Source organism: Pteropus alecto, unplaced genomic scaffold (genome assembly GCF_000325575.1).
Source record: "Pteropus alecto unplaced genomic scaffold, ASM32557v1 scaffold114, whole genome shotgun sequence".
In the NCBI taxonomy this organism is placed as follows: Eukaryota; Metazoa; Chordata; class Mammalia; order Chiroptera; family Pteropodidae; genus Pteropus; species Pteropus alecto.
Window position 1 is genome coordinate 5,405,760 of NW_006435793.1, and position 25,021 is coordinate 5,430,780.

A 25,021-nucleotide genomic window follows, 5' to 3' on the forward strand; every position below is an offset into this window, starting at 1 on the left:
ACTCACATACACATGAAATATGCCCCTTTTGTGATGGAACCGCCTCTCTCCATAACTATTACCACTCAGGAGTAAATGGAGACTATCTGAGATATTCAGCTTAAGCTTCCTTCTGCCTAACTGTGTCACACCATTTATTTTACTCCTGTACCCACCCGATTTTGATGGGGCAGGGGCCAAGGAGGCCCAGCCTGTGAGGCTTTGCTATGAACTGAATATTTATGTCCCTCTAAAATTCATGTGTTAAAACCCTGCCCTTTCCTCAGTGTAATGGTATTAGAAGGAGGGACCTTGGGGAGGTGATTAGGAGTAGATGAGGTCTTGGGAGTGCAGCCCTCATGGAATGGGATCGATGCACTTATAAAAGTCAGGAGAGCACTGGCTTTCCCCCTGCTTTCTGCTACATGAGAATATGACCAGAAGTCGAGATGTTAATAGTCTGCAACTTGAAAGAGAGCCTTCACCAGAACTTCACCATACTGGAACCCTGATCTCGGACTTTCAGTCTCCAGAGCTGTGAGAAATAAATTTCTGCTGTTTACAAAGCACTATGTGCTGTGGTAGTTTGTTACACAGTGCAAACAGACTAAGACAGGCATCCTGAGTCCCAAATGGCAAGTTGGGTAAAATCCCCTCTATTTTTGGCATCCATTTTAACTCATCAACACCCCATGACCACACTCCGAATTTCAGCCTGGGAGGGAGAAATCCGAGTCATGCTCACCTGCTCACTATCTCATTACCTGTCTCCCACTCCCATCTTTCTCCCTACTACCCACGGGGCTGAAAGAAGTGGGCTTGCTCTCTCCTTGCAAGACTTCTCCCTGCCTCATCTTGCTGTGGTGGCATCTGACCTCACTCCCTGGGGTCACAATGACAGATGCAGTGGGGGAAGATAAAAGAAAGTGAGTCTGGAGGTGTTTTTAAATTTTGTGTATTGTATCCTACCTTTAAAAAATCTTGGTATCACTTGACACTGGCCAGGTGCTCCCAGTTTGGGAGGTAGGCTGGGGTGGCAGTAGGTTCTCCCCCCGCCCCAGAGGTGTCTCTGCTTGCTTCCCCTGTGGCTTCCCTGAGCTGTCTGGCAGCCCAAGCCTGGGAGGTCCTGCAGAACCCAGTGAGGGCCTCTGCGGAGGAGGGAGAAAGCAGTATTACAGAGTGCAGGTAATGGTTTTTTTGGCTTCTGGGCACTGATAATGGTTCATTTTTTTTGACCTGGGCAATGGTTACACAGTGTATTCACCTTGTAATAATTCATTGAGCTGTACACCGTAAGATTTATGCCTTCTTTTGTTATGTGTGTTAAACTTAAAGTAGAAAAAGTTAAAAATTTACCTTTTGTCTATTGACAAAACTCCAGCCTTAACTAGAAGACAGCTTAACCTAATCACCTGAACTAATGGCATTAGACAGCACTGCCCTTTCATACTCCCCCATAAATTTTAAATGTTGTGATATTTTCTTTTGTTTATTATTTTAAATTATGTCTATTATTTTATTCTAAAATATTATGTGCTAATTATAGAAAAATTTTTAAAGTATAAATAAGAAAATAACAATCTGCAATTTTATCACCCAGACAACCAGTTTTTATTTCTTCATTTTTCTGTATGCATACGTAAATGTATATGTAGATCTGTTTTACAATAATAGGGTCATTTTAAGTTTTGAAGCCTACTTTTTTCACTTAATATGTTGTGAATATTTCCCCATAATATTTAAGTGCCTGTAAAGCATTTTATGTTGAGTCATTATTGTAGATTATTCATTCATTCGTTCATTCATCCAGCCATTCCACAAATGTTTATTGAGCACCTACTTTACTCCAGACACTGGGCTGGGTGAGAGAAACTCAGTGAGAACAGGACAGATAATGGTCTTTTGTCATTGAAGAGCTTTCAGTCTATAGGGACAGAGAAAAATTTTTAATTAATTAAACCAATAAAAATCCCAACTGGAGTTTCTCATGGAACTTGGAAAGTTATTCCTAAAATTTATACAGAAAAGCAAAGAATTGAGGAAAAAAGAATAGTAAAGTATTGGAATAGTAAAATAGTTAAATAGTAAAGTCTATGTATCTGAATTTGTAAGATCTTAGGAGGAATAAGTGAAGAAATCCTGTTTGAATTGTGCTTTTTTGAATATTAAATTGTGGTTTGGTGACTACGATGTGGTTATTTACACATTTATATATATCTATAAAATGTATAGAATATAGTTCTTTTTTTTTTTACGTACATGGGATCACATTATTCATATAGTTTTGATGCTGCTTTTACATTTAATAATGTGCCCTAGAAAGTGTTTCATGTAGATACACACAGACATGCATTTCTTTTTAACAATTATGTGGTATTTTCAGTGTGGATATTCTGTATTTTTTTTAACTAGTCTCTTATTGAGAAGTATTTAGGTTACATCCAATTTTTGAAAAGGTACAGTGATCATAATTGCACATATATCTTTGTACACATTTACAGGAATATATGTAGGACAGATGAAGTGGAAGTGATGGGTGTATATACATTAAAAATTCTGACAGATGGTGACAAATTATTCTCCAAAAAGGAGGTAACCTTTTATACTCTCAACAGAGTATGAGCGTTCTTGTTTCCCCAACAGCATCTTTACATATTATCAATCCTTTTAGCTCTGTTAAGATTTGATAGGCAAAAAACAATTTCTCCTTGTTTTCATTTGTATTTCCCTGCATGCTAGTGAAGTTGAGGATGTTTTCAAATATGTATTGGATTATTTGTATTTGCTCTTTTTATTTTATTTATTTTTTTAATTTTTCTTTTTAGGGGAGGCAAACCTTGGTTGACCTCACAGATTGCAAGGAACTTGTCAGCTTATAGTCCTTTACTTTTAATTTTTTATGCCTACAGCACCTGGTCTTCCTAGGTCGTCTCCCATCCAAGTACTAACCAGGGCCGACCCTGCTTAGCTTCCAAGATCAGAGGGATGAGGCTTGTTCAGGGTGGAATGGCTGTAGCAGGGTAGCATGGCCGTAGTCCTCTTTTTAGAATTATCTGTTTTTCTCCTCTGCCATTTTTCTATATTAGCTTGCTTATTTTTAATAGAATATTTGTAGGAGTTTTATATATTATAGTTACTAAGTGTTTGTCTAAGATATGTGTTGCAAATAATTTTCCCAATCTTCCATCAGAGTTTTAAATTTCTATGTAATAAAACGTCTATTTTTTCTTATAACTACTAAGTGTTTCCTATTCCATGATTATAAAAATATTTCTTTGTGTTTTCATCTAATACTTGTATAATGTAGTTCTTGAATCAATCTGGATTTATTTCTGAGTATGTATATAAGGTAGAAATTCACTTCATTTTTTTTCTGTGTGGCTCTCTTATTGTCCCAGTAGTAGTATTATTTTTTAATAATCTTTCATTTTCTCATGTTTAGAAATTCCACCTTTATCATAAGCTAAATTCCTATGAATACATGAGTTAATTTCTGGACTCTATTATTTTTCATTAATCTATTTGTTTATTCCTACTTCAGTACTACATTGGCTTAATTACTGTAATTGTGTAGATTGTTTTCATTTCTTGTAGGGCAAGTTCTCCACCTCATTTTTTCCTCAAACTTTTTTCTGCTGTTGTTTATTTTCTATTCTAGAAGAACTTGAGAAGCAGCTTGTCACAGCTGATTAAAAATCTTGTGAAAATTTTCATTGAGATTACCTTGGAGTTATAGATTTTTTGGGAAGAATCAACATCTTTACAAAATTGAGTATTTCACTCAGGAACATAGAATATCTATATATTTATCAAGTTCTTCAGTCTTCCAGTAAAGTTATCTTCATATAAGTCTTATACATTTTTTTATTAGGTTAATTCCTAGGTACTCTATCATCTTTGTTGTTCTTGTGAATGGGATTTTTTTCCTGTTACATTTTATTAGTTATTACTGGGGCTTTTGTATCCAGTCACCTTAGTAAACTCTCATTAATTACAATAGTTATTTTAGTTGCTTCTCTCGAGATATCTAGGCAGACAACCATGCCATCTACAAGAAATACAGCCGACTCTTGAACAACATAGATTTGAACTGTGTGGGTTCACTCATATGTGGCTTTTTTTCAATAAATACCTGTACTGGTTTTAATCAATGGTTGGGAGTCCACGGAGGGTCAATTGTATGCAATGATCTATGACACGTTATATAGAGGACTTGAGCATCTGCAGATTTTGGTATCAGTGGGGAGTCCTGGGACCAATCCTCATGGATACTTAGGGACAACTTAAGTTTTGGGGGAGTTAAAAGTTATATGCAGGTTTTTAACTGCATGGTTGGAAGAAGGTTTGCACTTTTAAACCCTACTGTGGAGGGTCAATTGTATGCAATGATCTATGACACTTTATATAGAGGACTTGAGCATCTGCAGATTTTGGTATCAGTGGGGAGTCCTGGGACCAATCCTCATGGATACTTAGGGACAACTTAAGTTTTGGGGGAGTTAAAAGTTATATGCAGGTTTTTAACTGCATGGTTGGAAGAAGGTTTGCACTTTTAAACCCTACGTTGTTCAAGGGTCGACTGTAATGGCTTTAGTTCGTACTTCCCAGTATTCACACTTCATATATTTTTCTTGTCTTGTTGCGTTGATTACAACCTTCAGTGCAATGTGAATAGTAATGGCAATAGCATGACAGGATTTTTGATTCACCATCACATGTGATGCTTGCTGTAGATTTTGGTAGTTTTTCTTTAACGAGTTAAGGAAGTTTCCAGATATCCTACATTACAAGAAGAGCTTTTTTTTTTTTTTAATTTGAAATGGATGTAGAAAATGCTTCTCAAAATCTAACATATAGTTTTTTGTTAATATAACAGATTATATCAAAACATTTTCTAAAATTGAACCATCCTCACAGTTCAGAGACAAACATTATTTGTTTGGTCATTTGGTATTATTCTTTTTACACAATGTTGAATTTTATTTACTAATATTTTATTTGGGATTCTGTAAACCAATTTCATGGTTTGGTTTGTGCTAGCCTGTGCTAGTTCAGTAAATGTGCTAGCTTATGCTAGTCTATATGCTTCCCATCCTGTTCATCAGTTTTTAAAAACAGCAGTATAATGTGTTTTCTTCTTAAAAATGGATTACTTTTTACTTTAGCTTTCTTATGTAAAATATAAATTCGTGTGGTAAAGAAGGCTAGTCTAGTGATGTGTTCAAATGAACACATACAAATAAAATGAGAATAAGCAGCTTGTATTCCTTGCCACTAACCTGGCTGAAGATGGAGGCGGCCCCTGAGCACCTTTATAAAATGTAGCAATGGTTTCTTATTCTAACGTAGCTTAGACAAAATGCAACAATATTGATTTTTCCTTCAATCTGATGAAAGGAAGGGTTTTAAATATATTAATGACTGACTATTAAGGAAACTTAAATCTTCTTGTTTAATTTCTCTATTACTTTTTGGCTCAAAGTAGCATATCAATAAATAGTTTGAATGTACTCGCGTGTGAAAACAACATGAAAAAGACTTGAGATTTTGTTTGTAGATATTTGTTTCTATCTTCAAGAAACTCAGAAGAAAATAATTTTTCTAGTGGAAAATAAAATCATCAGGTAGAATGGTCAACCAAAAACGGGGAAGTTACCCTCAGATACTGTCCTACTTTCAAGCTACCGTCCAGGAATGCAGGAAGAGTTCAGATTCATGGCGATTTTTTTTTTCCCCCTTCCTTTCAGTGAGGCGGGGCTCAAGATTTAGTCTGGAATTCAGGTGCCTATTAATGACTGCTCTGTGGCTGCTAAACCAAGAGAACAAACAGCTGCCCTGCTCATTGATTCAGACAACACCGGGGACAGAGCTTGTGCTACGGGATGGAAATCAATGTGTATCCCTTCAGGGAGCTGTGCTTTCAAGGACCTCATGTAAGTAACTTTGTGATTCGTAGAGCTTTATTACTGAAATTGCAATCAGAAACAAAAGGGTAAGTTACAAGGAGAAAGAGGAGAGCTTTGGTTTTAAATCTATCATATCCATTATTTATTTTTAGTGTCATATTTTTTAAATGTTCTCTCATATTAGTCATTCTATGGTTGCTGTTTCAGTTACTGTGCTGAAGCTCATGGTCTCTTAGCATGTCTAAAATGAAAACGAACTCTTTCCTTCAGATTACTCATGCTTTCATTCGATAAAGCAGATTTGCTTTTACTTTTTAAAATCTTCTACTTCATAAATGTAGTTTATTTCCAAAAGTGTGAAGGTTGCTGCAACTATATTTACTTTTTTCTTTTGTTTTTGAGGCATGTTAAATAGAGCTGTGGGACTTGAACTCCTGTTTCTCCTAGTTATTTAACTATTGATGAATCACATTGGGGAGGGGGTTGCACTTACTCTGAGTTATTTAGTATCTAAGACAAATAAAATGGATATAGCCATGTTTATCAATATATCAATATCAATTTATAATATCAATATCAATTTATAATATAGTGTGCTATATTATAAAGTGGTTTATTTAACCTAAAAATTTTATTGAGGTGTGTGGAAATCCAGATATTTTCGGAAATTATCATCACATTTTAATTTGATGATTTAAAAATATATATGCTATTTAAAGATTGTTTATAGTTAAGGAATGGCTTATAAGCACTTTTCAAACAAATGATGTCATTTTTACAATTATTTTCAGTACGACCTACTTCTAGCTGTACCAGCAAAACCTAAGTTCAATTTGCCTTCTTCAATGAGAGTTTATTATTTTTATTCTTTAGTAGCACTTACATTTACATTTAATTTCAAAGTCAGAGCTTCTTAGTTTTTTTTTTTTTTTCCTCGTGTCTTCGGTGAAATCTAAGACATGATTGTTTCTAGTTACTAAGGTTATAGTTGCTCTCACTCCCATTTCTCATGTGACTGATTTTTTTAAAATGAGCCTTGAAATTACCATTTCATCCATCTGCCTATGTTCGATGGTTCTGTGGCTGCATCAACTTGGAAGAACTCTGTGTGGCCTATAAGTTATGTTCCCAGGTACTCTCCCACTGAATAATACAACCATATTTTCCAATATTCCTCCATGAAACTTTTCTCCTATCGGGCTAGTCTTCTCTATAGGCTATTCTCCCTTCTTATTATCTTCAATTACACCAAGTTTTCTTCTAGGAAAATGCTCCTTTAAGATGCAAAATTTATAGGATTTCATGACAGACTGAATTCGAGAGATAAAGGAGAAGTCAAGGATGTCTTAGCTTACTGGGTGGCCAGTACTACCAGTCACCGAGACGTAGAATGGAGAAAGCCCAAGTTTACAGAAAGGAAGAAAATTTCATTTTGTCAAGCTGATTTGAAGTGCCTGTGGAACACATCCAAAATAAAAATATCCTAAAAGGAGTTGGGTGTTTGGGATTGGACCAGAAAGACTGGGCTAGAGATTCAGATTTAGAAATCATTTTCAATGGTTGTTTGTTAAGTGGGTGAGGTCCCACTAGATGTGTTCTAAAATAAGATGAAAGGAAGACTAAATAGGGAATCCTAGGAAACATTCATTTTAAGTAGGGGTTTGAGGAAGTATAGCACCCAAAGAGATTGGAGGTAGGCAGAAAATCAGGAGGTATCACAGAAACCCAAAAAGAATAAAGTTTCAAGAATGAGGCAGTGACCAAAAGTATAAAGAAAGTGTTAAGAGAAAAGAAGCTGGAGGGCAGAAAAGACTGGGCAGTTGGAAAAAAATAAGTTGAAAAAGAGAAAACATGGCCGGGAAAGCACCACAGAAGTTTTAACACGAAGCACAATAAACTGAAGTCTTTGGGTTTCTACGGAACTTTATACTCTATAAAATTAAAGTTAACAATGTCTAAGAGTCTAATTGTCTAAGATTTAGATAACTGCTATATGTAAAATATTACACAAAGGGCTCTGAACTGGCCAAGAACAAAAGTATAACAGACTGGGAGTCAGAGGCCTTAGAAAAATCTGGTAAAACAGGTAGGACAAGAAATGTAATTGGGTGCCTTGGGCTAGGAGTAGCAGTGTATTTCAAAAAAGATATAACTTTTGGGAAGGTGAGTTTTATACCTTTTCGCAAATCTGTATCTCCAACTCATATCTTTCTCCAGGTCCTCAATCTCATGAAAATGTCCTTTAGGTACTGCAGATATCCTAATCAGAGCTCATTATCTTCCCACTTCCTCCAGCCCATCCCCACACCTGCTTCTCCTCTATTTCAGATAAGAGCATTGCCTATCACCCAGTTTCTTGAAGTAGAAACATCAATCATTCTCTTCCATCATCAACCCTTCACTTTCACCTCTGTCTTCAAGTTCTGTCAATTTTTTTCTCCACATTCTTTTGATTCCATCCTCTTGCTCTTAATTCCCACTGTCTCCATCCTACTTCAGGTCCTGAAATTTTATTTCGAACTGGTCTCCCTTCTTCTAGTCCTTCCTCCTCTTCCCAATCTATCTTCCACAATTCTAATTAAGCAAATTTGATCAAGTCAGTCCCCTGATTTAAAAATCTCCCAATTCTAGAGAAGAGAAAGAACGTCTGACCTCCTTAGCATGATGTCATTCAGGGTCCTCACTGACCTGGCCTTACTTCACATCTTAGCTGCATCTCCAGTTACTTTCTGCCTTCGCATATCTCTTATAATACCACTAAGTTTCTCCTTGTTCTTCAACTTGCCATGCTCTTTTACACTCGATCCACTATAAAGACTGAGCAATAGTGTTGTACTATTAAGAGCGTAAACTTGGGTACTGAAGGAGGGTAGATGGGAGAAGTTGAATACAAGTGACTTGGACTCATCAGAGGGAAAAGAATCGGGATGGCAATGACTCTTTGGTAAGAGATGTGATCTCCCCATTTGACTCGATGCTTATTAGACTGTATTTCTTAAAAACTCATGACTCAAGGATATATCAGGGAGACAAGTATACCTAACAGAGCTAAGTTCAAGGAATGTACAATCTGATAAGAGAAATAGGACATGTAGAGAGAGGTAACTGATGTGATTGACTTTTTCAGGTTCCTTATAAAACATCAGATGGATTGCTGATGGTAATCAGTAATAAGTATGAAATGAATAGTCAAGGCAAGTGCTACAGGAACTCAGAGGAGGAAGAGATTATTTTGAGATAGGATTCAGATTAGGTTTCACAACAGAGATAGGGCTTGAAGCCTGAGTCTGGTATAAGTAGAAGGAGGAAAAGCCTTCTAATTGTGGGGAATGACACAACAGAGGCAGAGAGAGAGCTGTTCAGGGCCTATGGACCTGGGTAGGGGAAAGTGTTGGTAAGGATGAGAAGAGGTCAGGGTAGGATTGTTGGGGACCTATAATGCCGAAGTTGATACCCTGGGCATACTTTCCCTAGCAGGGAGTGGGAGCCACTGAAGTTTTCCTTAAGCAAAGGAGCAACTTAATGAAAGCAGTCTTTTAAGGAGACTAATCAGGCAGAAGTGTGCAGGACAAATTAGAGAAGCAAGGGACTGCAGGCTGGAAGAGCAAGTAGAAACACAGTAATCTAGGTCAAAGTAAATCTTGAGTTTAGGTATGTAAAATCATGAAAATATAGGCATCTCAGAATTACGGAAATAAGAGGATGAAGATCTGAATGAACTAAGGTGGTGATGGTAGGAATGGGGAGGGAAGAGGAAATAAAATCCATTTTGAAGAATTTGAGGTATTGGATGTTAAAAGTCAGAGAGAGAAGATTAAAATATGACTTCATGATTTTTAGTCTAAATTTTTTTTTTGTCAGGTTGATACCATGAAGAGAAATGGGGAAGTCAAGAAGAGAAAAAACAAACTAAATTTTACATATTGAGTTTAAGATGAAATATCTAGCAGTCAATTGAAGATATGGGCCTAGAACTAAGAAGATCAGGCTAGAGTTTACATGTAAGGAATTATCTACACAGAAGTCAAAATGGAAGACTTGAGAGGGAATGGACTTCTGAAAGATAGAGGATACAGAAGACCAGAGGCAGAGGTGTCATTATAATGCAGTGGCCACATTTAGGGACAGGAAGCACGGTAGGGAAGAAAAACAGAAATGATTCGAAGGGTTGAATTAATTCACTCCAGAGGAGAAGAGTGAAAGACATGTTCCTGCTTTGAATTTATGGCTATTAATTATGTATACTTGGATGTGTCTTAAGCATTCACACAAGTGTGAAGAAGCCCAATTCGGTACTCCAAAGGAATACTATGTGGGACCCCACCTTTCATCCTTAGCTGCATGCTGACTGCTAAATGAGGACTGTTCCTCAGCTCTAGGAGTTTTAGACTAGTACCATGGTTGGTTCCCCAGCCTATGTGAGAAAGCATGAAATTTTCCCGAAGGCTTGTTGCTGGTACTGAGTGCTGTTGATCTTAGCCTGATTCTTTGAAGCCCAAAAGAACATACTTCCCACATAACTCTGCATGAGTTTATTTTAGAACAAATCTTGTGGATCCAACTTTTTACAACAAAGTTAAAGGCAAACTAGTTTTTAACTCTTTTCCAGTTCTTCTGGAATAGCTATGCCAATTAAATTTTCTGAACTCCTATTAGTCGAGGATGATTGAGCACTCTCTGGTTTACCTCATTTCCTTAGCAGACAGCTAAGGAATAAAAATTATTTATCAGTTTAAAATACAGTACTTGCAAAGACCATAAAATACATTTAAAAATCCCAATGAAGGGCAATATTTCACAAAAACAAACACACAGTCATTGTATTTATTTGTACTTTTCTTCTGTAATTGGGAAAGCTAGCAGAGGGATGGCTCACAACCACAGGTGCTCTAAAAAGCTGATTGGCTGACAGGACAAACTGATCAGTAATTGAGGATATGCATAGTGATTAATGGCACTGAAATATTAATTTCAAAAAGGCTTCTCTTCTTGTTATGAGTATCTTAATGAGTACATTTGTAAGCATATTTTTCAATCTCATGCTCTTGCAAACCTGAAGTTGACCCATACAATTTAGGACGTTACTAAATTGTTTTCAGCTAATGTAAACTTAATCTTTATGTGCTTTGCCTAAGGGGAAAAGAATTGCTTTCCCATCTATGTAGTGTAACCTCATCAGAATAACAAGAGTAATTCTATCTGTTCTGGGAAAATGCCTATATGGCTTGATCTAGCTATAAACAATCTGACATGCAGTGATATCTGGTTTGTAAGATGCGTTTTATCTCTTTATATACTCAAGAGATTCTGGCAATTAAAAATGCTGTGCCCAGGTTATAGAGTGGGGTGAAGGGAACAGCTACGGGAAATATATTTATTAAACAGAAATATCCAGCTTAATATGCTGATTAATTGCTCAACATTTCCCATCTCTTGATTTCTTCATGATATTGGCTAAGGTCAGGAATGGCAAGTGCATGGCATCATCCCTCCTTCCCTTCTATCCCCCTCAAAAAAACAACATAGCAAACACCATAGTGCTCTTTTCCATTAAACTCAGCCTCAGAGTCATTTTCCACACAGTCCTCTAGGCAGGCATTACCAATCGGTTAGAGTGGGGAATCAAAATTATGGAGTTGGGGATTCTTCCTGACTTAAGGTTTTGGTGCTAATATCTTCAGACTGTAAGAAAAAGGGTACCTTAAGAAAAAGATGATTTATTTTAGGGATAAAATATTTTAGTGATACACATGAATTGAAGTCAGAGAGTTGTTCAGGATCCAAGGCAAGTCATGGACTGGATTCTCTCCCAATGACCCACCTGTGCCACCTCTCATAGCACATCTGCATCTGTTTTTAACATGCCCCATTTTCCAATTCACTCCAAAATGGCCAACCCTCTGTGTTCCAAAGTCTTCAGTGCTTCAGGGAACTAGGTTAGTGTGCTCAGTACTGCTGTGTCTATTGCTATGCACAGCCATGGTGCTGGGCCTTTTCCTGGGTCATTGGTAGGTGGCCCCAGGGGTAAGCAGCCCTGGGGTAGGTAGCCCATGGGCACTGGTAATGTTTTCTTTCTTTATCTTAGTGGTAGTTATCCAGATGTGTTCACTTCATGAAAATTCGGAATTCAATAATGCTGATTGAAAGTTTATTTTTAAAAATTGTGTCAAAATGACCTCATTTTCTTTTTTGAAGGCTTTATTAAACTAGTACATCCGGAGAATGTCATAGACATTATATATTTTGATTTTAAAGATGTCTTTTAAAATATCTTAAGACATTTATGTGAGCAGTTCAGAGAGATGTGGTGGGCTTAGACAGTAGAAGAATCATGTGAATTCTTAACTCGTAGAACAACTTACCCCCAAATTCATGATCGAGATTAACTTGAATATAGGTTTCTATCATAATGTGTAAAGTCTCTGTTTACTAATAAAGAGGAAATATAGGGCAGTGGCTAAGCATGTGGGACCAAGGGCTGGGCTCTTCTGCTTAATAACTGTGTGACCATAGGCAACTTACCTTTTGTGTTTTAGTCTCCCTACCTATAAAATGGGTGTGATGGAATCTATATCTTAAGGTTGTTAGGAGTACTGAGTGAATATAAATAAAGTTTTTAGAATAGTAGGCTACTAATATGTGGGTAGAATTTATAGGAAGGCAGTGTACTTTATAATTACTAAATAAAAGAGCAAGACAAGTCCCCATTAGAAGAAATGTTCCCAAAGTGGCCAGATGAACATCTGTCAGGGATGCTGTAAAGAAGACTACCCCTTTGATGAGAAGGCTGAATTAGATGATTTTTTAAGATATAGGATTCTTTGATAGTCTAATTATGCCCTGAATACCTGAAGTTATAATTCTGCTTATGGAATAATCTATAGAGAAATCGGATTTTATTATACTACAAAGCTATAAGTGCTTTTTTGCAGCTTGTAGAACCCTCAAAGTCGAAGAAAACCAAACCAAATCAACAAAACTTAATGACTTGGATAGATTCTTGGTATATTAATTAACTCTGTTGAATAGCAAGAAACAGAGATCCAGAAATATAGCATTATTTATCCATAGAAAATTGATCTCAAAAAGCCAATAGAAAATGCCTCCTACCGCTCCTTCCTATAACTTTACCTCAAGAGAATATAGGGAAAAATTCTAAAAAGGTCATTTCATTTAAGGTTAAATGATTTCATGAATGCAGAACTACTCGACTTATATATAGAAATATAAAATTCTCAATATTAGTCAAACACAAAATCTACAAGTGGCTTAGTAAGTGCACAAATTCTCAAAACTGTATTACCTATTATTAAAAGTATTTATATTTTTACTTACATTTTTTCTTAGCTATAATCTTAAGCATTATTTTAAAAACGTATTGCACTTCTACATACAAAAACATGCACATATCAAGTGTACAATTTAAATTTTTACAAACTAAACACACCCATTTAATAAACACCCAGATTAAAAAGCTGAACATTAACACTGGTTTTGAAATTAATTTTTCTTAACTTCAAGAGAAAAAAATTAATGTTCTGAGTATTTGGTGGTATGGCATGTAACTTTAAAAGCAATATGTCCACCTTGGACATCTTCTGGGACTTAATACCACTTGTGGTAGGCAAAATAATAGCTCCCCAAAGATGTCCACATCCTAATCCTCAGAACATGTGAATGTTTCCTTATATAGCAGAAGCCCGTGCAGATGTGATTAAATTAGGTTTTTGAAATGGGAGGATTATCCTGGACTACCTAAGTGGATCCTATATAATCAGAGTCCTTTAAGTGAACAAGGGAGACAGAGAGAGATGTGTCAAGGAAAGCAGAGGTCAAAGGGGCCACAAGGCAAGGAATGGGGGGCAGCCTCTAGAAACTGGAAAAGGTAAGAAAACAGATTCTACCATGTAGCCTAAGGAAGGCAGAGGTACTGATACCTTTTTTTTAAAAACTGAAATACATTTGACATATAATATTATATTTTTTTCAGGTGTACAAAATAATGATTCAATATATGTATAGATGGCTAAATGATCACCACGATGTCATTAATATCCATCACCACACATAGCTATAAATTTTTGTGATACCTACACTGCCACTTTGATTTTAGCCTTGAGAAACCCATTTCAGACTTCTAACTTCCAGAACTGTAAGATAATACAATTGTGTTGTTTTAAGCAACTAAGTTTGAGTTAATTTGTTGTAGTAGCAATAGGAAACTAATAAACGATCTACAGTCCAGTGAATCTGTGTTCAGATTCACATATCTTTTGCCTATTTAATAGCTTCATGTAGCAATCTCACAGGCATCTCAAACATAACATCTGCCAAAGTGAAACTACTTTAAATTCCCCAAACCTGGTCACTCCTCCAGCTTTTCTCATCTTGGTAAATGTCACCAATCACCCAATTACTAATACCAGACACGTGGAAGTCATCCTTGTTTACTTTTTTGTCATCCCCTCATACCTAATCCATATTTAAGTTCCATCAGTTCCACTTCCAAACTAAATCTCATATCCATCCACTTCAATTGAGTTTCACTGCCACTATTTTTTAAAACAATTTTATTTCATTCTCTTTAATACAGAATATGTGTATACATTACAAAATACAAAAGGTATTATAAATAGGAATTTCGTGAAAAGTCCATCTCTTCCCAGCCCTATCAGACGCAATACCAGTTTGTTAGTATCCTTCCAAACACTTTTCTTTTTCGCTGCCACCATTCTTGACTCCCACCCAATCCATTCTCCACACAGGCCAAAGTGATATTTAAAGAAATCTGATGGCACTTGCTTACACAAAACCCTTTAACGTCTGTCCTTTTGTGGCTGATGTGATCTTTTAGTGGCTCCGAGCTAGCTGCAGGGGAACCAACGGTTAATGAGTCTTCTGCAAATTAGAGCTTTGTCATTAATTGAAATACATCAAGTGCAAAAGTCTAGATATATTCTTACAGTAAGAACTCAATAAATTGTTAGACTGTTTAAATAGTTTCATCTGTGGTATATTATTTAATGTTTGTAAAAACGTTTTATCATCACTCAAATTTTGTCAATGGTGACTCAGGAAAAGATCATTAAAAAGTCATCAGTGTGAGCTTTTTCCCATCACAGCCTTGTTCCTCTCTGGACGTCCCTTGGCCAGGACTGGCTGAGGTTTCCCTGCAGGGGAGGCCTAGGCGGAGCTCATTTATAATAATCAGCTAGTATCTGACTTGCCTTGGTCGTCGTCAACACTCCTTCAGAGGCTTCCAGCAGACAGACAGGGTTCTAGAGTGGTGTGACCAAGAGAGGGGGCTCAGTGGTGGACTGGCTACACAACGGTATTATTTTGGTCATAGCCTGTGAAGTGACTGCGTGGATAGAAGACGTAAAAAATTCCATCTTCGGTGCAAGGCCGAAACAACTACCACGTGGGAGGACTCGGGTTCCCGAGCGCTCGCGTGGCCGGCGTTGGAACAGAGCAGAAGCAGAGAGGATCAGCAATGCCACGACCACGGAAGACGTTCGGCGCGCCCCGCCCTTGGCCCTCTTTGGAAACGGTTTGGGGAGGTGTGGGGCGCGGACGGGAACAGCCAATCACGGGATTTCTCTCAGGTGACGTAAGGGCGCGCTCGCCGATTCGGTGCTCGGGGCGGACGTGTAGGGGCATGCGGGGCCGGGGTCGAGCGACGAGTCATCGACCCGCGGGGCCGATTGCCGGAGCTGAGGGGGCGGGCTTGCGCCCGGCCTGCGCCCCGACTGCCTTCAGGTGCTGCCTACGGCTCGTGCCCTCGGGGCGTAGCAGCGGCGGCGGCGCAGGAGGGAGCCGCCGACGAGCGTCTGGTGAGAGCCGCACGTCAGCCGGGGTCGCGAGGATGGGGGGCGGAGGCGGGCTCGGGGAGAGCATCCTCCCGGCCTCTTAGGGCCTCCTCCTCCAGCACCCCTGGCTTCGCACCGCACCCGCCCGGGGCCTCGTCCTGTCTTCCGTGGGCCTACACTCCAGGGCCCCTCTTCGGTCCCATTATGGGCTCCACCTTGTGGCAGGTGGAGCAGGCAAGTTCAGTGTGGCTCCGGAGAGAATAACCGGGAAGTTGGAGCCGCGGTGTGTTAGAGAGAGGCTCAGCTTGACGCTGTCTCCAAAGGCAGTGCGGTCCATAAGGAAGCAGGCTGTCCTGAATGATTGTGAGTGTCCTGTTAACGGAGGTGTGCAAGAGAGAGCGGAGAGCTTACTGGGCAGGCAAGTTGCCTTGAGGTATTAAGGTGAACTAAAAGATGATTTTGAAGGTCTGCTCCCAGCTTTAATGCATTCTGAGTCTGGGCTTCCTTGCAAGTTTGATAGGTGTTTATTACCCCACCCCCAATCCTGAGCACACTTGTAAAATTGTTAGACCACGATAAAGTATTCTTTGCTCCTCCGATTGGAGGAGTGGGGTGTAACTTAGCATTACCCAACTCTAGAAGCTCTGGAAGAAGCTAAAACGAATTGTAGCTCAAGAATAAGGTCCCGAATTTCAGACCACTTTCTTATAGCCCCTTCCATCTTATTCAGGGGATGGAAATCTCATCCCCTGTGCACTGACGGAAGTGTGATATACAGTAGTCCCCCCTTATCCGTGGGGGACAGGTTCCAAGACCCTCAGTAGATGCCTGAAACCAGCAGATAGTACCAAACCCTATAAATACTGTTTTCCTATGCATGCATGCATACCTGTGATAAAGTTTAATGCCTTTTCATTTTAAGCACTTAACCATGCACTGTGGCTGTAACTTTTGCAGTTTGAGGTGTTACAGCAAAACTAGTATGAATTTCTTTTTCCTTTTCACAATTTTACCCATAGATTTGTTCTTACCAGAGATCTTAGAAATCTCAGCATATGATTTTTTTCTTTAAGTTGGGAACCTTCACCTTTCACTTAAAGGCGGCACTTTACAGCTTCTCTTTGGCGTATGTGAATTGCCAGCATCACTACTCTTGTGTGTGCTTGGGGCTATTATTAAGTAAAATAAGAGTTGAATGCAAACAGTGTGATACCATGACAATCGATTTGATAACTTGAAAACTGAACGGGCGACCAAATGACGGGGTGCATGTAAGGCGTGAATATGCTGGACAAAGGAATGATTCATGTCCTGAGAGGCACAGTGTGAGATTTCATCATGCTACACAGAAAAGCATGCAATTTAAACTTATGCATTGTTTATTTCTGGAATTTTCCATTTAATTGTCTCAGACCAAGGGTAACTGAAACTGCAGAAAGTGAACCTCAGGTAAAGGTCAGGGGACTACTATATCACGTTCTCATGGCAGGACCAGGTACAAGGAAAGTTCTCACTTACGGATATTTATGAAATGAACAGACACAAGGCAAACACTGGGTGTGAGCAGTGTTCTGAATGCTGGGTTTGATTTTTGACTCTGGCAGTTAACTGCGATTTGGGGGCAAGAAAATTATTTTTCATGTACTTCATTGTGCCCACCTCTAAAGTGGCACTAATAAGATAGGGGGCTATGAGGATGAAATGAGTTGATGCTTTCTCTTGGTGCCTGGCACCTCAGAAGTGCTTAGCAAATGTTTACTGTAAAGAAATATATATATTTATTTATGAATGCATAGTTTATCTATAGAAGGGTAGATAAGAAACTAGTGACTTAGCTTCCAGGGAGAAAAATTACATGGCTGAGAACACAGATGAGAAGACTTTTTGCTAATAGCCTTTTGTGACTTCATTTTTAAGCCATGTGAATGTACCACCTAATCAAAAAATAAGTTAAATTATTTTTAAAAAAGAATTCTCTCCTTAAAAGGCGTTTTGCCATTATTTTATTTTTAAGAGTTAATTTCTTTCCTAAAAACATTTTGACTTAATTTGTATTTCTCATTTTTATTTATATGGCTGTCTTACTCTCTATTTTGGTAGAATAACCTTTGAGTTACCTGGTAAATACTAGGAATTTTAGTATTGCCAGATGGAAAGTTTACTGTTCTTTTAAAATAAATACAAATTGACCAACCATGAACGATTTGCTTTGCCTCACCCAGCAAATTAAATATCACCAACAACTTATTCAGCCTACATTTAATGATGAGTGGGAAAAGGATTATGTACAAGAACACTTAAGACAACCATTTTTAGAAAAATATTTTTGTTTCATGATTAGGTAGTGCTTAGATCTTATGAATACAGTAGGTATTTACTGTTATTTAGTTCAAAATCATTTTGTTATAATGATGAGATGTCATAGGTACTGAATTCATTTATATCCATTAGCCCATGGTAAAATTGGTTTCATTTCGCTTCAAGTTGCAGAGTCTATCGAAGATGTTAACTGAGGACTTACTGTACAACTCCCTTGACAGAATGCTCTTTTCATTGTCTTATAAATGCTTTCCATTGGGTGGCATTAGTTTTTACTAGAGATTGAAAATTCAGAATGGGCCTAATGATGGGCAATTTGTGTGATCACAGAAGTTCTAGCCTAAGAGAGATGAGGTACCAGCAGCAGTGGGCTACTGATGGGATTTCCACTGAGTTTCAGAGTTTACCATTTACTCTTTTATTGGCATCCTTACTCAAGCTTCTTTAGATTCCTGAGTGCAAATTCTAAATATTGATACACTTCCTGAAAGATAAGCATTGAGATCAGTCCATGAAGTGAAATTTTATGTCGATCTAAGGAAGTTTTAAACGCTCTGTAAAATAAATATCTTATCTGTTGCCCCTGATTTTTACTTTTCGAATAGAACGGTGGAGGGATGGGTGGGCAGAGGATTTGAGCAACAGTCTATATCTGTACGATAGGGCCACAGTACTCAGAGGCAGGCAGCAACTAAGAGGGGTGAAGTGAAGAGGAAAGAGATTTATTTGAAGGCGTCATTGAGGCTGAATTTGAAGGATGAGGAAGAGTCCAGGCAAGAGGGAGAGGTAGTTTTAGGTATAGGTACTTGCATCTAGATTAGAGACCCATTGGTTGAACTGAAGGCACTTCAGTATGGCTTTGGCACAGGATAAGGGTAATTGCAGTTAGAGGAGAAACGATTGGAAGGATGGGCTAGGTCCAAATCAGCAGTGTCTACTTTGTCCCTAGGTGGTGTACTCTGATAATCAGATTTATGAACTTTGGAAGGATCACTCTGAAAGTTTGTGGGAGGCAGAGCAAGGCTAGAGACAGGTAAGCCACTTCAATAGCTGTTAAAATAGTTCAGATCTAAGAGGAAGGATTGGACTAGGGGATGTCCTGGTGGGAATGGAGAGAAAGAGATTTGAAAGATATTCAGGAGGTGGAATTGTTAGGGCTTTAGGAGGTAAGGGTGAGGAACAAAGGAAACAAGGACGTCAAAGCATTTAGATGAATGAAAGTTCATAACTGAGTTGGAGAACAAGGAAGAAAGAAAATGAGTTCTGTTTGGGATAGTGACTTTAAGGTGCCTATGAGACAGGAGATTCTGGTAGGCATTTGGAGTTGTCAGGTTTCACTGGCAATAGGTGCTAATGAAGCCTTGAAGGCAGGGTGGTTTTTTTAAAAAAAAATTATATCTTCCTCGTCTTTCTCTTCCTCAGCACTAATCACAGTGTTTTGTATATAGGGGGTATGTGGTGTGAGGGTGAATAGATCTCATCCCTTAAAACACATGATCTTGACTCTTGGGGAGGTAATTTCCCCTCTCAAGACTTGTTTCCCTTTCTGTAAGTGATAGAATTGAACTAGATCAGTAATTCTCAAAGTTTTGCAATAGACTGATATGTTGGGGTCAATTGTGAGGTATGGCAAGTAATTTTCAATAATAAAGAGCTGATGTTTGCTTGTTTTTTTAAATGAGAGTCGACTTATGTCACTCTTAATTGCATTCCAGTATATTAATTGTGTGAGAAAGGAGTGGAATTATAATGAGTCTGCTGGAACTTCATGACTGGATATAGCAGTAGATGTGTCATATAGGAGTGAGGGTGGAATAAGGCTAAGAATCACTATACTAAATTGTGGATAAGGACTTAGAACTGCAAAATTGTATGTTTATATGTAGGACCTATCATTCTGATCATAAATAATTTTTATTTTTGCAACTTCAGGAACTCTATTTTAAAGACGTTTCAAAAAGAAAAAAAGTCATGGAGAAGAATGGGAATAACCGAAAGCTTCGGGTTTGTGTTGCTACTTGCAACCGTGCTGATTATTCTAAACTCGCACCAATCATGTTTGGCATTAAAACGGAACCTGAGTTCTTTGAACTTGACGTGGTGGTCCTTGGCTCGCACTTGATAGATGACTATGGGTAAGATGAAAGCATTTTCTTATATTCTTCATTGCAACGTGGCGTACTGGGGGGAGCTTGGATCTGGGAACCATGTGGACCCAGCTTCAAATCCCAGTCCTACCACTTAGCTTTTATGTGGCCTTGGAGAAGTTGCTTAGCATCTCAGAGCCTCAGGTTCCTCAGTTATAAAATGGAATGAAAACTATTGTCATAGGTTATTGTGAAGAATGGAGATGGTGATATAAAGGACTCCTCACAGTGATGCTGCTTAACAGAAGCTTGATAAGTGATAGCTCTTAATGTTATTATTTGTTATTACATTCAGAAGAAATGCCACATATAAGTATATATGGTGTAATATAATAATGTGATTCCTTATAATCGGTATTGTGAGTTCTAATGATAATTCTACATTAAAACTGGTATATAGGTCAACAGCATATAAAGTAGTAGATATGGAACAAGATGTTAAAAATCTAATTGGTCTACAAGGTAAAGTAGAATGCCACATTACCATTGCCACTGATGCTTATTTTGATGACATTAGGTTTGTTATTGATCAGAGTTGAACTATGAAAAATGAAAGTTGAGAAATATTTGAGAAAGCAGAATATATAAACTAAAGATGGACATTCCTTTTGTTATACGTAATAAAGTGGCACTTAGTGCACCCTTGTGGCATGAAAATGTTAATGAAGTCTCCAAAGATGGTCAAAAATACAGTATTAAATATGAAAGAAACTTGTGTTAAAGTTGTCTTTTTCAGACTGTTCTTTAAACACAAGATAATAACAACAAAAACAAATAAATTAAAACCTCCCTCCAAAAACCAATCTAGCAATTTGCTCTAAGAAAATACTTAGAGTAGAGAAGAAATTTATGGATAGCTCAAAAATTCATAGACTTTAAAAATGTGAAATGAATTCTAAGAAAACCCATTTGGGTTTTCCATACATATGACAAAGATAGGACAAAAATAGAAGAGAAATTTTAGCTAGAGCCTAAGATGAAAGTCTAAGTGGGTTCTTTTACTTCTATGAGAAAAGTTTGACAGAAAACTGGTGGGAGAGTTGCTCTCAAGGAAATTGTGGTAGGTTTCTTATCTGCCTACAAAAGTAATTCAGGACGGAAAGGTGGTATTTGTCTGATGAAACTGTTAAATAGGAAATGTGACGTAGTACTTAATTGAAATGTATATTTAAAGTACATTCTAACATAAAAAATTGGTTGTTTCTGGGGAGAGGAATTGGATGACTGGGAAACAAAAGTGAGAAGGTAGCCTTTTCACTGTATAACCTTTTGTATCTGGAATTTAAAACCATGTGAATGTATTATCTATTTTAAGAAGACATTAAACCAACAGAAAAAAGAAGTTACCATTCTACTTCACCTACTTGGATATTTTTTTAAAAACAGCATTTTTATACTCTTAAGAATTGGGTTATAAAAGGAAATCACCCATCTGATCTCAGAAGCTAAGCAGGGTCGGGCCTGGTTAGTACTTGGTTGGGAGACCACCTAGGAAGACCCAGTACTGCAGGCATAAAAAATAAAAAATAAGAGATTGTAAGCTGACAAGGTCCTTGCAATCTGTGAGGTCAACCAAGGGTTGCCTCACTTAAAATAAAAAATAAAACATAAAAAAAGGAAATCAAATGCCTAACAGATAACTTAGAAATTCAATTGTTCATTTACTCAACAGTTTTTTTTTTTAAGAAGCTAGGGGTGTTTCTAAACATCCTATAATGTACAGGTCAGCCCCTTAAAACAAAGATCTATCTGGCCCAAAATGTCAGTAGTGTTGAGGTTGAGAAACTCTGCTCTATAGTGTTTCCCCCACAAAAATGTGAAAAAATGGATTGGAACAGGCTGTTTTTGGTCTGACAGTTGGCTTAATCATTAGCTAAGTTGCTCCCCTACACTAGCCTCATATAGAAGGGGTTCAAATTCATGCTTAGCAAAATTGCACATCATTTCATGATTCAGCACTTCAAGATTGCTTGAGAATTTTGAAGTCGTGTATGCCAAAATCTTCTGTACTGTCATGTCTGTGTCTTTTTTCTTTTTTCTCTCTTCTCCCCTGTTTCTCTCTCTCTCTCCCTCTCCCTCTCACACACCACCCCCCCGCCCCCACAGATAGAGTGCCCTGCAACTGGTGCTCATTACATTGTGCAGACTGGTTCCCATACCAACCAGTTGCTCAAAGAGCGTTAAAGTGACTATCTTGGAGTCAGAAAGATTAATATCCTCACGGCTAAAGGAAGTTGCTCTGGCTAGAAATTGAAAATAAAAACAAATTAAAGTGAAAAACTTAGAATAAGCCTGTCAAACATGCTAATTATGGAGATGGGAATTTCTTGGGAGGGATGAAGACGTTTAAGTCTAGTTGACTCTAACAGAGAATAGCTATCTTCATAATTATTGTGCATAACTTTTGTATCTCATGACATCATTAGAAGATAGTTGGTATGTACACAGCATTTTCTGCTGGAAAATTCACGGTAGCGGGGTTATCACCAGTGGAAAGGCTGAGGAGAAAACAAATCCCTCAAGAATCAAATTCCCTTTGATGATGGGAAGATTAAGTTTGAGAACTGCTAATCATGTTTCTTTGTACGTTTAATATACAATAGCACAAAGAAAAGACAAAGAATCGGAAAACAAAAACTGATATACCATTGAACTCATTGAAGTCATTTTCATCTAAGAATGATGCTTCTAAATTAGAGACAGGGTATTCAAAAGGGGAGAGGTACTATCAGTGAAGATTAATGAGAAAATTGGTGTGGTGGTATGAGTACATGAGGACCCTACTCCTGTGAGGAGATTCAGTTTAGGGACTTGAAACAAATGCACTGGATCAAGTCCAATTCATTCAGAAAATATCAGTGGCCTACTTTTGTTATAGTCCCATAGTTTTGAAAATGTTCAAGTTTGGCAGCAGTTCAAACTAAATACTTAACGCAGGTTTGTCCAATACAGAATTTAGTTTAAAAATAAACTCAATATTTTGGTTTAGTTCAGGCTTTAACAGATTCTTAAAGGATATCTGCTGTTAAGGGACACAGTGTTTTGTTTTATTTTTGAGATAATGTTTTAAGGGGATAATCTTCTTGTTCCTGAAAGAACCATGTGGTCAGATATGGACATTCTGTAGGAGAGACAGTCTCAGAATTAAAGCTATGTTGCATGCGCTGCCCATCAGAAACAGAACTGTCCTGAAATCCAGGTCCTTCAGCTAATGAAGAATCAAAATATGTATTCAATTACATTCTCCCCCCTCCACCCCCACCCCCCCATCAATAGAAATAGTGCGGTTTTGAATTCAGGAAGTAAAACTGTAGCCTTCTTGGGATACAGAATTAATTAAGCAATATAAAATACTAAGCAACCAAAATTCAAGCTCAGCTAGGGTAATTTCCGGTAGTATTTCTATCCTGAAAATAGATATTTTTAGCCTTCTTGAAATATTGTGAAAGACAAATATTGTTGTGACTTCTCTTTTTAATAATTAAAGTTATGTAACTCAGCATGGCTACATGTGTAAAACAATCTTGCAAATTCGACAAATACTTATTAAGCTTCTAGACTGTATCAGGTAGCAAATAAGACAAAGAAAGTCCCTGCTTTCATAGAACTTACGTTCTGGTGGGTAAGACAAATGATAAATAATAAAAATAGGAAAATAATAAAGGAAATAAAATGATAAGAGAAAACTTTTAATTAGAAATAAATTTATAGTCTTAAGTGCTTTCATTATATGGCAGAAAAATAAGGAGTAACTGAACTAAATATTCAATTCAAGAAATTTATAAAATAGTTTTTTAGAAAAGGTTGAGGTTTTAGTAATGACAGAGCAGCTCGTATCTAACTAACTTTCCCACAGCTAATGCTTGTAAACTCCGGACAGAATATTTTTAAAAATTACTTGAAGGTACTGGATAGTGACCAGCAGCAGAAACTGGAGAGGATTTGATCCTCCATAGAAGAGAACTATAGAAGGTGAGATCCCTGTTTAAACAGCTCTTCCTCCTAGAGTATCCCCCAGTACACAAGGTGTAAGTTGGCTGGGACTCAAGCAGAAAGCCACCGTTGTTTAGGTCGAAGTGCCAGAAAATGGAACTTGAGCTTCTATAGCATCTGGAAATTGAGGGAAGAAATTGTGAAATGAAGGAGCCACAGGGAAGCCCCAGAGTCTGTACAGAGACTCTTCTCAAATTCTTCGCTGACCACCGAACTGCACATGCATGGGGGACCCCAGGAAACCCAGCAGAAAACAACTGGAGTTGTTTTATCTGCTGTCCACCTCAGGGGAGACAGTTGAGAGTCTGAGTCCTACCAAGTTAGAGGACACTTCTCAGGATTTTCATTGAAATCCCAGAAGGGCTACACCTTAGGAGTAAAACCATTCCATTTGCTTTTTAACTGAAACAAGTGACCCCTAATAAAGTGTTAAACTGAACTTCCTCAAGGTGCTCAGTTGATAATTTAATTGCCTGCTCTATCAAAAATCAATAGTCTTAAGAGGAAGATAATAGAACCCAGAATCTCTACAATGTTCAGTATACAATCACAAATTACTAGATATTTGAAGAAATAGGAAAATTTGACCTAACATCAAGAGGAAAAGTCAATGGAAACACCCAGAGATGGCTTCGATGCTGGAATTAGCAGACAAGACAAGGACTATTTCAATGAGCAGCTGTCTTAACAGAGAAATGGAAACTATAAAAAGAACCAAATAAGTCTAGAACTGAAAGGTACGATGCATGCAATAAAAAATTCACCTGATGTAGATGCTGTAGGGAAGAGAGGGTCAGTGAACGTTTAAGACAGATCAATAAGAACTATTCAGTGGACAGAATGAAAAAATTAGTAAAATTAAGAGCAG

The 25,021-nt window shown here is 37.7% G+C and overlaps 1 protein-coding gene and 1 pseudogene across 5 annotated transcripts in view; one reads left to right on the forward strand and one right to left on the reverse strand.

Moving 5' to 3' along the window:
- Positions 1-2,879: 2,879 nt before the first annotated feature.
- LOC112479494 lies at positions 2,880-2,997 on the reverse strand (annotated as a pseudogene).
- Positions 2,998-15,251: 12,254 nt separating this feature from the next.
- Positions 15,252-25,021, forward strand: part of GNE (glucosamine (UDP-N-acetyl)-2-epimerase/N-acetylmannosamine kinase) — a 30,292-nt gene continuing 20,522 nt past the window's right edge. The window contains exons 1-3 of one of the 5 annotated variants that reach the window (XM_015589077.2): positions 15,640-15,718; positions 18,963-19,046; positions 19,946-20,148. In XM_015589077.2, the coding sequence (XP_015444563.1) occupies positions 19,985-20,148 (164 nt within the window). In that variant the 5' untranslated portion in view covers positions 15,640-15,718; positions 18,963-19,046; positions 19,946-19,984. The other 4 variants (XM_015589079.2, XM_006911580.3, XM_015589076.2 and 1 more) reach the window with 4 other exon arrangements.